Here is a 16828-nt window from a genome sequence, read left to right as displayed (position 1 = left end):
CGACATACACCCCATTCCTCTTCACCGTACGTTCGGAATCTTCTTATCCTCTTTTTCTTCAAGTTCCTCCGAAGTTTCTAAAATGAAACATCTAATTAATAGTAATCAAAACATCACGGTCATCACTCATACCTGCAAACATTCGCGACGTGCAGTCCGATTGGCGTTTCACAGTGCGTTCTTGCCTCTACGCCGTTTACGTCTTCTTTGCGTCAAAACTCTTCCGGGAAATCGACAATGTTGCACAGGAACCATTGTCATCGCATTGTCTTACAAAGCGCACTGAAACACACGTAAATACTGCACAGGAGATACACCATCACCATCCTTGCCAGGCGCCCACAGCTCCCCATAGAGCCCATAGTTTGAGATAATTCAGGCAACACTGGACATACGACCAATGAAAATGCGTCGTGATGCCTAGCAGCAAACCAATCAGCAACCACCCCGTTTGGCTCGGCTTTCGGCCGGCCCTGGCTGTCATTGACTTCTACTGGTTTTCATACCTGGCGCCCGTTATTCCAAAATAACAAAGACATTTTTGATAGGCTAAATACATATTTATTGATGCAACGTATAAACTCAAATGTTTGACTCATATATTCACCGTGCGTACAGGACCTTTCGTTCCTTGAATAGACAGCAACCAAACCAAGTTCGAACTTGCAAAGCACACACACAGTCTACTTCTGGAGGCGAGCGAAGTCCACGAGTGCGTGCGTTTCACAGATGAGCATCTTCTTCTCATTCTGGCGATGCACAGTGGGTCACACAGTCACGGGAAATACTTTTGTCCTTACGAACACTCTCTTCTTAGTCACTGTATTTGAAAATGCGACAGCGCTCGAAAGTGTTCCTCAGGCGTCAGCTCACCAAGCATTCAAGTTCCGACTCGGCAAGAATGTCCGTAGGTTGACACTTTATCGGAGATCAGTACATGGCCAGAGTCACTATAACTCACGAACAAACCCGCGCATACACTTCCTCTTTGGTCGTTCAGCTGGCCGACTGCCCGCGAAAAGTGAGCTGTCAGATATTTCGAAACTTTATCAACCAATCCCGGAGCGCGCATCCTCCTGCGGCCAATGGGCATCCGTCATGATGCCTGACGATGTAATACCACGTGACTGTGACGTAATTTTATTTTTCTACTGCCGCAAATGCAGGGAGCTGTGGAGGCCTGATCCTTGCGACGGTTACTGAAGAGAAAACCAACTTGCTGCGACGCGTCGAAGTACTAACTTCCAACTGCCACACCTGCCACTCTCGCCCTCTCGCTCCGTCGCTCGCCTCTCGCTCTCTCCTCTCCCTCTTGGCTCTCGCCGTTTGAAGTTTGAATTGCCGTGGCGTCTTCACATTGCATCAGCCTCTGCAATTACATTTTCTTTTTTGTTGTTGTTGTCTTTCTTCTAGTATTTAGCTTAATTTTTGTTGTTGTTGAGATGTATTTTTTTACATTTCCCTGGTACTTAATATGTTATGATATTCACCTCAGATGAGAATGTGCACGAATTGGAGTTACAGCATTCGCAGACGCGCGCACCTGGATAAACAGCAATAAAAAGAGACCATGCCTGTGCTACAATAGATCAGAGTAATAGATCAAACAAAACATGACAAGTGTGGACAAGATGAAATCTTAAAGGGGGAAGCTGGGAAGCTGCCCAACTTGGAGTCTCAGCGACCATTCTGGGAACAAAATGGTACCTGTGAGGCTCCAGCTGCAACTTCTGGAACCATCTGAGACCAGAGTGGTACCACTGATGTCACCAAAGTGGAACCAACCACCCCACTTGGGAATCCAGCTGGGACCATCCACATTCAACTGGAACCATTACGGGACCATCAAACATCCAACTGGAACCAGTCCAGATTCAACTGGAACCATTCTGGGACCAGTCCAGATTTTCGCCTGGGATTTCATGGAATTTCACGGAATCTTTTTCTTGGAGCATGCCGCGCCTGTTGCTTTTGGTGATATCACTTTGAATTCAGAAACCGTGTCCCCATGTAACATACTCAACAAGTTTTTCCAGCTGCAAGCTCGATGCCTTACTATAATTCGCGGATAATGTCTACTCTCTGAAAACGCCGAAAGAGTTGCACATGCCACAACCCTTTTTAAAGCTGCTATGGCTCACGCCTGTCGAGGGACATGAAGAAACTCGTCTGTCTCCCCGTAGTGTGTCATTTTCCTTAATTACCGAGATGAAAAATCCTTCGACCTTTGCAAGTACATTTGCCTCCCAGCTACTAGGCTACACCCCAAGCACTCCAGGATGCGATATGGCGAACAAGCGTGCTTCAGCTTCGATCGAGCCCAACAGAAATGTAAAATTTGACTTTCTGAGGGCACCTCAACCTTAGCACTTTCCTTGTACCTGGCCGTGCTTTTGGGCTTCCAATCGCATACCGCGTTCACAGGGAAGAAAGAGGATGCCAAGTATTCCTGGAACACTGTTTTACAACATGGCTACACAAATATCGTGGAACCCTGTGGAGAGCAGAAAGAAACGATATTAAAAGTACTACCATTTTATTACAAGAAACAGAAGCACGACATCATCTACATGTTAGATAACACCCCGTATCTTAAAGGGACCGAAAAGTGAATATAAACCTATCGTAACTTTATGTTCAGCGAAAAGCTTGAACCTTCAAAAGTTCAAATATCAAAAAACTCTGCTGAAATCGCTGTAGTTTTTGTGTAATCGAATTTTCCATGATTGCATGTCCAGGGACCTAGTAGGAAACCGAGCAGTCTGTCAACAATTGCAGAGCCGTATATTAAAAGGGAGTCTGGCCATTGGAGGAGTCACAAAAAGAGGCTCGACCTGTCAATCACAGTTTCGCTCCTCTGGTTGGTTTGCTCTTTGCCAAGGGGGTCGCCATGACACCTTACTGCCATCCAAAATGGCGACGAAAACAAACGCAGTGAAGCGGAGATTTCGTGACACAAAATGTTCACAGACTACTCTAATTTTATGCTGCAAATGTAAATCCACATATACCTTTCTCAGAAATCAGTTTCAACTTGCGTTCATCCAGCGCCTCCTCTATACTGTGGAATGCCTGTCGGATTGCGACCACGGCGAGTTCCAGCCCTCTCCCAAACCTCCTCGCACCTACGCCGACACTCTCCGCATGGGGCGCCACAGGCTGACACTCCCTTCCTTGACATTCGGCCGTCGGGTACTAGCGTTTGTATCATCTGTATGCCGTGCTAAATCCAGAAAAATCGTGTCTGTGTGTTTGCTCTACGAAGTTATTTTCACTTGTGGATGCTACCGCGGGAAAAAGGCGAGAATGCGGTACTGCCTCGTGCCGTTCTGTACTTCGAGCGCGAAGAAGAAGGAGCCCGGCGTCTCGTTTCACGAGGTGCCCGCTGATGTCGAGCTACGAAGCAAGTGGCTGAAGGTCATATCGCGTAAGAACTGGGTGCCGAACTCTACGTCGAACTATTCTGTAGTATGTAGCAAACATTTTGCAGCAAGTGACTTCAAGGAAAACACCAAAACCCGCCAGCTAAAGAGAGGAGCCGTCCCTTCGATTTTCCCTGGATATCCTGCATATCTGCAACCGGTTCCACATGTTGAACGTGATGACAAGAGCATCAGGAAGCGAAAGCGTGTTCCGTCTACTACAGACGCACGTTGCACTAAGCCCGGCCCACTTGTGAGTGACACAGCACGAAATGACTTTTGCAGTGAACAGCTGGAGAGAACGCCTGTCAGTGCAGTGAACAGTAATCCGACGGCGACTCCGATTTCAGCCATTGAAGCAAACAGAGTGCAAAAGGACGACTTCTCCAGTGAGCTGGAGGGGACAATGCCTGCCAGTGCACCAGCCAGTGATCAGGCAAGAGGAGGCATAGAGGAGGCGCTGGTTCATCCATCAATATCTAAGCGAAAATAATACGTTTTGTCGCATATGTTAGGCCTAGTGAACGCGACGATCGCGGCGACCACAACGAAATCATAACAAAAACTGCACTGTGCTGTACAATCTTATATATTTAATTGCTGGATTTCATGGATATAAACAGTATTGCCTTTTATATTCCAACTATTCATACAGATGTGTTTAAAAATCATTCCGACGACAGAATCTGCTCCAGCAGGTGGATCTGCCAGCAGCTGTGCAACGGTGGAAGCAGACGAAAGTTCCCGACGTATGTTACGCTCCCTAAGTGGCGTTCACCAAATTTGCACAAAAAATCTACTGCTTTTGCAGATTGCGAGAGATATTCATTTCAATCCCATCCAATCCACTTGCGACCCAAAATGGCGCTTCCCATGTTAGATACAGGGACAAATAGTGAGGATAGCTTGATTGATAGCGCCCAATATTTCAAGACACCACTGGTGGAAACCAACCACCACTGGAAAGCCAAAAAAGTGGATGGAGCTTCAGGTATAGACATGACCCATTAATGCTAAAAGCGATAAAACCCCAGTGCAGGGGACACAGAGAGACAAAACAGACAAAGCACTGACTGACAAACACCTTTAATGGTAGAGAAGTACATCAACCAGTGCTGTGTATGCCAAAGGGAGTCTGGTCATTAGGAGGAGCCTAAAAAAGAGGCTCGACCTGTCAATCAAATTGAGCGTTTTTCATTGGTTGCCGTTTCCTACGCGGGCCACCATGACACCAAAATTTTCACGAAAATGGGGGCGTAGCTTGGAACGGCAAAGCGAGGATTTTATGGCAATTTTTTTTCACAAATTACTTCAATTTTATTCCGCAAGTACATTCTGTTGCAGTTATCTTGCAAATCACCTTTAAATTACGCTCCAGTGTTGATGTTTACCTAAAAATATTATGTTTCGTCGTCGTCCTTGTTAGGCCTAGTAAAGACTCGATCACAGGCAAATAGCCAGAAAAATGCTACGGATGGCCAAAAATTTGCATTTTATGACATACTTTTATTCATATACACACCTTTGCCTGTTCTTGATTTAATCTTGTTATGTTTCATGGTTAAAATGTGTACAGGGTGTGTGCATAAAAACGTGACCCGCATTTTCACATGTAACTCGTTGTCTACTTACCCAAGGAACTCCTGTTGCGTAAGATGGCGTATTTATGCGTGCGAGAGCTACAAAAAAATCGTAGAAGCCATACTCAGCGTAAAAAAATAAACAGAGCGCGAAAACATGGGCCTCCATGCATTAGAATAGGGCGGTCATCACAGTGCATGGTAGTGCATTTCGGTCTCAGGAGAGTTATGTGCAGGCTCCGCTAGGGGTACTGCTGATGAGCATCCATGTGGGACATCGTTTCGATTTATGCACCGATAGCTCCCCTGGCGGTACTTGAACACAACTCTCCTGCGTCCACCATGTTGCCCTATTCTGATGCACGGAGGCAGACGTTTTCGTTGCTCCGTTTATTTTTTAAGCTGAGTATGACTTCCACAATTTTTCTGCAGATTTCGCACGCATAAATGCGCCATTGTGCGCCACCCGAAGTTTGTTAGGCAGACAACAAGCTATGTGCCTAAATGCGGGTCATGTTTGCTAGAACACGTCCGTCGTCAAAGATGAACGGCACATGTAGGTCTCTCGAATATTTGACACAGCATCCACAAACACGCCATTTACTTTCATTTTCTGCTTCACGTGACCAACACGACCACCCACAATGAAGACAATAAACACGATAACACACAGACGGCCTTGTAGATGTCGCGGCGGATCGTAGCGGCGAAATAACTGAATGCTTTATTAATGCTTTATCAATGTGGAAACTATGGAAGTGAGAGTCATTTTTAAGATAGTGTTTGGCTGTAAGGTAATGGTGTCAACTTTGTTTTCTACAAAATTAACTCTCACGTGGTAAGGGTTGACCAATCCCTGAGAGCCCTAGACCCGAAACCCAAGTTGCTCTTTTTTCGCGATTGTTGGCAGCACCGTCCATGTTCCAGCAATCTTCAAGATATTTGTATGCAAAAAACATGCCGAATTGTGAAGTAATGTTTTCTGTGTGTTATCAAACAACGATGTTGTACACGATAGTGGGCAAAAATATGGGGGTTATTTTTCACTTTACAGTCTCTTTAACCTGTCTCAATTTGAAATTCCCTTGGTGGCACTTGTTCTGGTGGACGAAACAAAAAGCATTTACTGTTGCGCTCCAAAGGTAGAACCAATTTAATGTTGCATTTCAACTATGTGTCACAATTCTCCCGAAATAATTCCCATGTATACGGGACCCCTTTCCCAGCGAGGAGGTGGTTGCTGTGTATTATATCCAAGTTTATCATTCCAATCTAGCAACAACTAAAACCGATCGCCAAGAAAACGCTGAAGCGCTTGGCACGGAATTCCACTAACAGCGGAGGAATATTGGACGCAGTAAAAAGGAGAGCTATAACAATGGGGAGAGACGTGCAGGATACCATGCGGGACGCTGGAAAGACCAATGGGAGGCTACGATGCCAAAGACATGAAAAGCACCGACACACGACGCTTCCTTGGTTCAGCGTGAGGGTCACACATCCATCGTGTTCTGGCCATGATATCAATGAAAGATAAAAACAGTTGCAATGGTCACCACTCTGTCTGATGAATCTGCTCAATACGGAGTGGAAGATACTTTTTTCCAACTCTTTTATTCAATCAATGGGGTAAATAATACTGTGATCCAATTTTCTATTCAAAATTTGCAAAGGGCACACTTGGATTTCTATAGCAGCTTCGTGCCTTTGACCATGCGCATCATTTGCGACGACAGAGGAGAAATGGACGAGAAAGGCGTCAATTTCTCAATAAAGCATCTGTTGAGTGGCATGTTGAAGACGGCAGCCATGTATGCGAACACCGAGCTCATCACTTCTAACATGTAGTACGCCTATTTTAGACGTCGTGCTTCATTCCACATGGCTCAAAAGACTGTGGTCGGACCGTGTGTGTGGTCAAGAGACCTCGTCAGACAGATAAATACCTGCTCCAACAGATAAACTGTTCCAACAGCCTTGCCTGATGGTACCTGCCTTCACATTCACGTCATTTTCCTGTTAAACAACAACAAATTTAATCTCATATCGCCCCTAGTGACAAGAAAACATACAATTACAAGGTGGACAATAAAGATGTCATGTTACACTTCAGGTGATGCTGGCACCTTCTCTGTTTTTTTATACGAGTGGCGGCTTCAGACCACACCAGCCATCTACATCTTACTCGGATTGGAAACCGAAGTGCAAAGTTTGAGTGCCAGGACCTTGGACGCTCACTTCGAAAATGTTTAGCCCCAAAGGGTGTCTTCCAAATTATGTGTCACCCTGCTCTGCGCGTTTGACTTTCTCGGTCTGACTTCCAATCAAGCCCTTACAAATTCTGTCACTACGACCTGTCTCATTTCATGCTTTCCATGAACGCCCAGCTAATGCAAGCCGAGTACGATTTTAAGAACATCATCATGAAAATTCCCTATAACTTCTTGCAAGAACTGGGTGGAAAACATTTCAACTACAGCTATGACCAATTTGAAACCAATTGTTATCACATGTTTAGTGGTGTGTGCCTAGCATTTTGTGGTTGTATTATTTTGTTGTTCTCTCTCTTTCTTGCATAAAGCTATGACTGTGGCACTATCTGGTGTGATGCCTTGCAACTAGGCGGACACCTGTCATCGATCTCTGCAATCACTCGGCCATTCTGAAGCGATTTCTTCGATTTTCGAATAAATTGTTGTGGTTTTTTTCACTCCGTTTCAATCTGTTTTATCCTTTTTTTATGACCATGCACTGGTTGCCAGCAATACACAGGGTATTGTGGTCGTAAATTAGATGCTCCCCAATTAGAGTACTGACTCCCTGCATGGTCCCAATTACTGTGGCAGGTTCTATAGCTAGCTATAATTGCTAATTGAATGGTGTCCACATTCCCCTGTGTGTTGCCGGCAGCCACTGGTCAGTGCGTACTACTGACTCATAATGCAAAATGTCCTGTTTCATTTGCAGGGCTGCCCTGACTGGGACAAACGAACAGCAGTGTTATAACACGATGGATACTTGCTGTATCCCATCGTTTTTTGGAATTTTTAATTTGAGAAGAGCACCTTATTGCATACAGAATATGAGGGCATTTTCACACGAGTGGGTGAGTATTTGATCTACACTGCAAAATGTGTACTGAATGGATGCTGATAACACATGCATGAAAATTGACACAAAAAGCCGTAAGCCTTCCCGTCTCTTTCAGTTAGATGCGGTAACCTTATAATTGCTAAGAACAGTTGGCACAGAGCGTGCAGAGTAAGAGAGTAACAGAGAGAGTGCAGTGCAGTGCAGTGCAGTGCATGGCAGAGAGTAAGTTCGTCGCAGACCCTCAAACATAACTCTGATCCCAAATCCTGTCCATGGCCATGTGCCATCACATTGAACATCTATGAAATTTCACTTGGGCTGTCATAAGTCTGTCATATAGTTTGTTATATTTGTAGGAAGGAACGCAAAGACCAGGCAGTGCCAGCGAACAAGACAGGTTTTACTGTGCGGGTGAGCAGCCCAAAATCAGATGAGAACTCAGGCACGCGACGAAGTTCACGCACGCCCACAGTAGTTGTCGCTCTCTTCTAACAGATATGACGCCCTCTGCTAACACCCTCCGTCGACAACTAGGGCTTAATAAGGCCCATGCGCTCTCTGATGGTCTCGTAGTGCTGTCGTGGAATAGGCTTCGTCAACGCGTCGGCAACCATCTTGCCCGTCTGACAATATTCGAACTCGAGTCCGCGTTGCACCAAGTCCCTGAGGTGGTGGTGGTGAACGTCGATGTGTTTCGTTCTCGCGGTCAGACCTTCTCCAAGTGCAAGCTTGATGCAGCCTTGATTGTCTTCAAGCATGCCAGTGGGCTCAGCCAGATGGTGACCAAAACTTGGCAAAAGGTGTTGTAGCCTAAGGGACTTCTTGTGAAGCGTACGCTGCCGCGACGTACTCTGCCTCAGTAGAAGACAGAGCAACGGAAAGCTGCTTTGTTGACCAGGAGATGGGGCTGCCTCCGAATTGTATCAGATATCCACTGGTCGATTTACGAATCCTACAAGTCTCCAGCCCAATCCACGTCTACGTAGCACACTAGCTGCATGCCTGGGTCTGCCGTAAGCTTCAGCTTGAGGTCTCGAGTGTGATTGAGGTACCGCAACAACTTCTTGACGGCATCCCAGTCTCGCTGCCGCGGTTTGCTGATTGCGTCACAGAACCGCAATTGCGCATGAAATATCCGGACGGGTGGTCGTGCTAAGGTACAGAAGCTCTCCTAGAGCCTGCCAATATTGTTCATTGCTGGACAGCACGTCCTTATCCCCAGTTAGCTTGAGATACTCCACGTCCATTGGAGTGCGCCTTGTCTTGGCGTCGACCAGGTGGTACTTTCCCACCAAAGTGTCGATCTTGCTTTTCTGGTGAATAAAGAAACAATTATCCTTCGGTCTTTCCACCTCAATCTCAAGATAGCGGCTGACGTAACCGAGGTCCTTCAGCTCGAAATGCCGATTCAAGCTTCTCCAAACGTTGGTAATGACTAGGCCATCTTTTTGACAGATCAACATGTCATCTACGTACAGCAGAACATACATGCGACCGCCACCTATTGTTCTCGAGTATAAACAGGGATCTGCTTCACTGCGGCTGAATCCTTCCTGCAGGAGCACGTTATTTGCATTTACGTTCCATGCTCTCGCGACTTGCTTGAACCCATAAAGAGACTTCTGCAGCTTGCAAACAAGGTGTTCTTCCCCTTTGGCAACAAATCCTTCTGGCTGTTTCATATATATATCTTCGTCAATGTCACCGTTCAGGAAGGCTGTCTTTACGTCAAAATGGCGTAACTTTAGTTTCTGTGCCGCTGATATTGTAAGGAGTACTCGCAGAGTAGTCAGCTTCGCAACGGGGGTAAATGTAGCGTCATAATCCTCCCCATACTTCTGCTAGTACCCTTGGGCAAGAAGCCTCACCTTATACCTCTCAACGTTGCCTTCCTTATCCCGCTTAGTCTTGAAAATCCATTTGCAGGCGAAATGTCGTTTTCCTGGGGGTAACTCCACAAGGACCCATGTGTTCAACTGATGGAGTGTCGCGATTTCCTCATGAGCGCCGTCAATCCAATTGGTCCTTTCAGCAAGAGGCAACATCTGCACCTTCCTCCAGCTCACCGGGTCTGCAGGTACGGTTGCTTGAGCAACATATGTGAGGCGACTTGGACGAGGGACGCCTTTGTTGCTCCTTGCTGACCGTCGAGGTCCAGGCGCTTCTGTGGCGGTCTCATCCCCTGTGGGAGAGACATCGTGTGCTCCATCTTGCGTCGCAGGTGAGCTTGAGCATAACTCCACTTAAATCTTACTTTCTCGAGAAACGCTTCCGCTCAGAGCTGAATTCAGGCCACACTTGATGCGGTCACCTGGGTATTCCGCGGGGCGAGGACGCGCTGGCCTGTTCAGTAACGACCTGGAACAGAACTTCTCTATGACTGGGCTCTCGTCGATGACCACATTTCGAGTCACTGTTACCTTGTGAGAGCCCTTGAGCAAGATCCTGTATCCCTTCTGTGCTCGCCCATACCCAAGTGGAGTGCCCTCGACAGCACGACAATCCCATTTCCCGCGATTCTCTTTTGGGACATGCACAAATGCTCGACTTCCAAACATTCGCAGGTGCTCTAGATTGGGCTTTTTTTCGTGCCACAACTCATGCGGAGTCTTGCCGTCGGCCTTACGAGGAAGACGGTTGTGAAGGTAACAAGCGGTCAGGACGGCTTCACCCCAGTACGCCTCTGGCAAGTCCGCCCCAAAGAGCATACTTCGTGCGCTCTCGCACAAAGTCCTGTTGTTTCGTTCAGCTACGCCGTTCTGCTCTGGACTATACGGGACAGTGGTCTGTAACTCTACGCCACGGCAACGCAGAACCTGCCGTGTTCTTCCGCCAGTATATTCGGTTCCGTTGTCCGCACGTAGGACCATCGGGTAAGTTCCAAATTTGTTCTTCAGGAACGCCAGGTACTCTTCAAGCTTCGAGGCAACTTCGTCCTTCGATTTCAGGAGGTAGGGAACAGTGTATCTGGAGGAGTCGTCGATGAGTGTGAGAAAGTACATTCTGACATTTGAGAACATGGTCGCAGGCTTCGACATTGATTCCATCCGCCAGACTCTCCGTACGCAAACGCTTCACCGCATCAGCATTCCGGTGCCCTAATCGGTGATGCCACACATGGATACAATTCCGGTGGTCCAACACTTGCGTGAGGTTCGCCATCTCTTTACTAGCTGTCGAGAGACGGTACAGGTTACGATGAATCATCCCTGTAGCAACGACACCCTTGCTCTTTGTGACAGTGCACTCTTCTCCGCGAAACGACACCACGTTGCCGAGCTTCTTCACAGATAGAAGGTTGCTGTCCAAGGAGGGTACATAGAGCACATTCCTTACGCGAACCTTCTTCACTGCTGATGGGAATACTCTACAGTGCAGGATGCCGTCACCAACTCCCTGGGAAGAAACCTGTGGCACGTTTGCCACGGAGACAACTTCTATCCTGTCACTGTAGTTCTCAGTGAAGAAGTTCCGATCGTTACACATGTGACTTGTGGCGCCGGAGTCCACGTACCAGTCCCAGTTCTTCGACGGAGAATCTTTCGTCAGCAAGAAAGCAACTTCAGACGACGATGAATGCTGAGACATCGCTGTCCTAGCCCGCTGTTTCTGTGGACGTTTCCCGAGTCTTCCAGGCAGGACAGTCCTTCCTGAAGTGACCAAGCTTCTTGCAGTAATAGCACTCTCTTGTCGAAGCCGCTGTCCTAGAACTCCGCTGGCCATGAGCTTGAAGCGCTGCTTCCCAGTCGTGTGTCGAACCTGCCGACTCCTGCTTCCGTTTAAATTCATCCACGAGCTTCCCTTTGACATATTCCAGAGTAAGGTCGTCATCTGGGCGCGCATCAACGGCTGTGACGAGCGCCTCATAGGTCTCTGGAAGGCAGCTTAGGAGGAGGGCAGCCACTTGAAAATCTGTCGTTTCCTGCCCGATGCCCCTTAATCGCTCCACCAAATCCAATGTGCGCCTGATGTACCTTCCGAAGCTCGTCCCACATCTGCTTTGCCGTCGAACAGTTGCAAACATGCACTTGGCTATCGTCGATGCTGAGACAAATGGTACTCTGGGGTTTACGATCTCCAGCAACCCACGAACTGAGAGGACTTTCAGATGCAGCATACGCAATGTGCGTCCAGGTGTCTTCTCTGATCAGCAGCATTTTCATTTTAAATTTCCACGCCTGGTAGTTTCCAGCCGCCAGCTTCGCCACTGTGAACTTATTGGAGTCTCCCGTGGCTTGAGCCAGCAAACTAGACGAGGGTAACTAGTGGTGAAGAGCGCAACCTGGGCCCATAACCTGTAGGAAGGAACGCAAAGACCAGGCAGTGCCAGCGAACAAGACAGGTTTTACTGTGCGGGTGGGCAGTCCAAAACCAGCTAAGAACTCAGGCATGCGACAAAGTGCACGCACGCCCACAGTAGTTGTCGCTCTCTTCTAACAGATATAACGTCCTCTGCTAACAGTATTATATTAAGATATATTACGAAGTAATCACTTAAATGCGGGAATGTCACCTGAGATCTTTAGGCAGTTATACTAAGGGAGACCAAATGGGTGTGTGTCACCCTTAATACTTTCTTCTGATGGGCCACGCACAGTCACCGGTCTCCACAACAGGGTCCGTGCCAGCAGCTCCACCATAGAATCAGACAGGATATTGACCCGGAAATAACCGAGGCATTGTCGGTCAACTCGATTATGTGGATGTGGCTGTTTTGACGGCTTTAACCGAGTGGTCTAGAGCAGTGGCAAATCGAAGGAAAGGGGGGTTGCGGATGGATGATCTCCCAAAAAAAAGCCCCCAGATTAGTACATTGAGTTCCCTCTCTTCCTTCCCCTACAACGCGTTCTCTCTGAGAAAGAAACAGTCCCCCAAATCAATGGCCTGGATCTGCCTCTTCACCGTACGGTGTCATTCCACAGAATACTGAAACTCGAACAGCGCCACATTCGCGTGCCGTTATCGTTTTGAGTTGCATTACCGCATACTAATGCAAGCATCTACAGGGTGTCCCACCGAAAAAGGGCCAGGGGCTAAAGAAAAAACGGAGTGCTTTACACAATTGGGACCAACTGTACGTGCTTGGCAGTTGTGTGGTCTATCAAATTTTTTTTTCATCGCCCCTTGTCAATTAATTAGCGGTAATTAATTTTCCAATTTTTTAATAATCGGTTTTAGCTCTCTGATGTCAATGAGGAGGTTGTAGTATATGTCGAAAGAGACACAACTGAAGTGGTTCGAGGTCGCTATGGTTTGTGGTTTCGTTTTTTCCCGAGCTTAAAAGTCCGGCAATCCGACACCCGCGCGCGACGATTCCAGCGCCCTCCGGCGTACATTGACTTTGATATTAGCACTTGGAGACCATCCTTGGGCCACTTCACACAAGAGGAAGATATTTCACCTGTTTCACGGCACACCTATCAGAGTGCACTGCAATCGTCGCACGCGGGCGCCGAATTATGGGAAGCGCTCTGTGGTGCGCGCGGCTTCTGAAACCAATTTTTAAACCCGGGAAAAAACTAAACCACAAGCCATAGCAACCTCGAACCACTTCAGTTGCGTCTTTTTCGACATGTACTACAACCTCCTCATTGACATCTGAGAGCTAAAACCGATAATTAAAAAGTTGGAAAATTAATTACCACTAATTAATTGACAAGGGGCGATGAAAAATATATTTTTGGATAGACCACACAACAGCCAAACACGTACAGTTGGTTCCATTTGTGTAGATCACTCTGTTTTTTCATTAGCCCCTGGCCCTTTTTCGGTGGGACACCCTGTACAAACTCACGCATTCATAGCACTGCTTCATTTGTGGCCTTCTGCAACCGCTGCCTTGTTGAAACACAGTTGGGAGTAGATATTGCTAGGTGAAAGTCCCTGTCAAGCGTTTCCTATCAGTGATGGGCCTCAACTACTTCTACAGTAGCTTAACTATAACTACTAACTACTTTGCGATAGAGTATTTTATCTAGTAGTTCAAGTAGCAACTAGTTCTAGTAGTAACTAGTGGTTTAACTACTTTCAGGGGAGTAGTCAAAGCTACTTCTTTCCCTACTGCAATGCATTTTAATACATCTATAACTACTTAACGTTGTCCATCAACACCAACCCCTTGTAGTGTTCTTGTGAATGTGAATCAAAAGGAGCAATAACGATATTTAAAATATATTCTTGTGCCTACGTCGCTGTCGTAAAGTCCACTGCCTGTCTCTTGTATATTATGCGCCGACAAAAGAGCTTGCTGCGGAAATATTTTTTATGGAGTGAAAGTTTCCGCTATAAAGGTACGTACAACATCACGTACGTGCGAGATTTACATTCAGGCTCCTTCGTCACAGGTCAATGCGCCACGCACAAATATTGTGATGGGTGCCGATTGCGCCACTGTGGACCGTAAAATCGCTTAGCCACGATGATCGATCACGTAGCCACCCTATTTCAATGCAAATTCATGCAAATGAGGCTTCACTAGACAAGCATTAAAAGTGAAGATTTAGTACACATGCACGGCACAATTGCTCTGCACCTCCGTTCTCATCAAACACGTAGCTCAAGGTAAAAGTCGGAAGCACAGTCGTGTCGTAAAGCTTGCGGCAAAATCGGAAGTAGTTGTCGCCTGCAGTAACCTAACTACTGTAGTTAACTACTTGAAACAGTAGTTTAACTAGTAGTTGCCACTACATTTCTGCAAGTTGTTGATAACTGCTTTTTAACTACAATCAGGTAGTTTAACAAGTACTTTAATTAGATGTAGTTAACTACTGGCCATCACTGGTTCCTATTCTGGTGTCATGTGACAAACAATAATCGCACAGCCAGTGAGCTAACGTAGTTGAATAACAAAACACTCTCGCGTTTGATTGCTTCAGGCAGACCGCTTCTTAACAGTTCGTCTTCCGTTCATTCCTGTAGAACGAGTGGGACCCCCGTTGCACCACTGCATGCTGGGGCATTGAGGGCCTCTTTCGCTTCGGGTTTACCACACCCACGGGCTGGGTAAAGAATCAATCGGCGGAATATTGGGTAAGCTCATACGACATATATTGCGTAGTGGCGTCGAAGAGAGTGGCAAGATGTTCTAAACCAAGAAATATACAGTAAGGTAAGGTTATATGAAGAAAAGGTATTTCCCTGTTTCTTAAAAAGAACAACAATTCCCCCCCACTTCATGGATATCCCTCCTACAGATTCAAAAATGAGGTGGTTGTGGTGGTGAAAGGCCATGTCAGAAATGAACGTTATATTTAGGGTTTGTGGTTTTCGGCATTTATTTTCAACCCAATTCGGGGGGTGTTTATCGGCATTTATATGGGGGACTATAAATCGGATTTTTTCGGCATCTATATTCCGCCCAAAAAATAAATGCCCGAATACGGGCATCTATTTATTTCGCATGAAGGAAAGCCTATTTTGCGCGCGAAGTAACAACGAATCGAAAAGAAGTGAATCGATTCATGGTTTCATTAACAGTGTCTTTCATTGCCTGTGCCAAACCAGCAAACAAGGAGACTAGCTCATGTTGTAATAGATGCAAGCGTACATCATCATGCTCGCATCTGTCATAGTGGCTCGCTCCTTGCGATTAATAACACGCAGTTTAGAGAACGCGCGCTCAACATTAGCGCTAGAAACATGAATAGCCAGTATGCTTAAGGTGCACTGCGATACCAAAGGCCATGTGTTGGAAGGGGTCGTCCAAAACATAATAGGAGATATATCCACCTGAGGGGCAGGGCATGCAGCATATTCGAAAAACTCGCGCTTTATATCATCCACACGAGATTCATCAAACGAGTCTTAGTCAAAAAAGACTAAGTCCTCATACAGTGAAGTGCCTCGAAGTGCCTTGAAGTGCCTCATGAACGGAAACAAAAGTCACTCCAAGTCGTAACTGGAGGGGAGTAGATAGAGGAATACAAAGAACACAAAAATTAAGTAGAAGGCTAGGGCAGGGGATCTGCGATCGGCTTTTGAAACCGTTTGGGAGCTCCGTACACTGGTGATCTCTTTTTAACCCGACAACAACAGACCACATAGGTTCTGAATAGTAAATTCACTAAAGATAGGTGTGTCACTAAGTACGTGTGCTGCCAAAGCTGAGGTCATCCTCCTTTAAGCACAACGAAACAAGGGCACAGCCCGATGATAATGCCAAGTTCGAGAAATAGTCGACAACGGGAGATTCTAAGGGGATTTCCCTTTGCGGTTCCAGGAATGGCAGCTGTCAAGGTACGAGAAATTCGGATTTTTTCGGAATATTCCGAATCTAAAAAAAATCATTCGGGGGGTGTTTTCCGGCATTTTTCGGAAAATGCCGAAAACCACGAACCCTAGTTATATTGTATGCTCCTAGCCAGCCAGAATACCGAATAACGTTCTCTCCCTTTACTGCATAAAAATGGGAGGTGCATGCCTTTTTTTGTACCAATTATGCCATACTAATGATACTGTACACTCTTAAAAATGAACTTCACTGCATAGCACGCTCCGGAATTTTGTGCCGTGCGTAATGAGCACAAAATAGGCTCCGCCTTCCGTTTTAAACAAATCAGAGGTGAGAACGTTGTCATTCGTGATGATGGTTGCTTAGGAGCATGCTATGTGGTGAAGTTCATTTTTAAGAGAGAGAGAGAGAGAGAGAGACACTGTAGCGGCGTCACCGCTATCAGTGTCTGATAGCTGTGGTGTTATCATACGTGAGGACTTTTGGTGTTGTGATGGCGCTAG

General features: G+C 46.5%; 2 protein-coding genes across 3 annotated transcripts in view; one reads left to right on the top strand and one right to left on the bottom strand.

Moving 5' to 3' along the window:
- LOC135370098 (COP9 signalosome complex subunit 7b-like) overlaps nucleotides 1-16828 on the bottom strand; it is a 337544-nt gene that overhangs the window by 295356 nt on the left and 25360 nt on the right. The window lies entirely within an intron of this gene.
- LOC135370752 (uncharacterized) overlaps nucleotides 1-16828 on the top strand; it is a 97632-nt gene that overhangs the window by 68300 nt on the left and 12504 nt on the right. For both annotated transcript variants that reach the window (XM_064604573.1, XM_064604572.1), the window contains exons 8-9: nucleotides 7970-8108; nucleotides 15014-15124. In XM_064604573.1, the coding sequence (XP_064460643.1) occupies nucleotides 7970-8108; nucleotides 15014-15124 (250 nt within the window). The remainder of the gene's footprint in view (nucleotides 1-7969; nucleotides 8109-15013; nucleotides 15125-16828) is intronic.

Source organism: Ornithodoros turicata, chromosome 10 (genome assembly GCF_037126465.1).
Source record: "Ornithodoros turicata isolate Travis chromosome 10, ASM3712646v1, whole genome shotgun sequence".
NCBI classification, from domain to species: domain Eukaryota; kingdom Metazoa; phylum Arthropoda; class Arachnida; order Ixodida; family Argasidae; genus Ornithodoros; species Ornithodoros turicata.
This window is presented reverse-complemented; position numbering and strand designations above follow the sequence as displayed.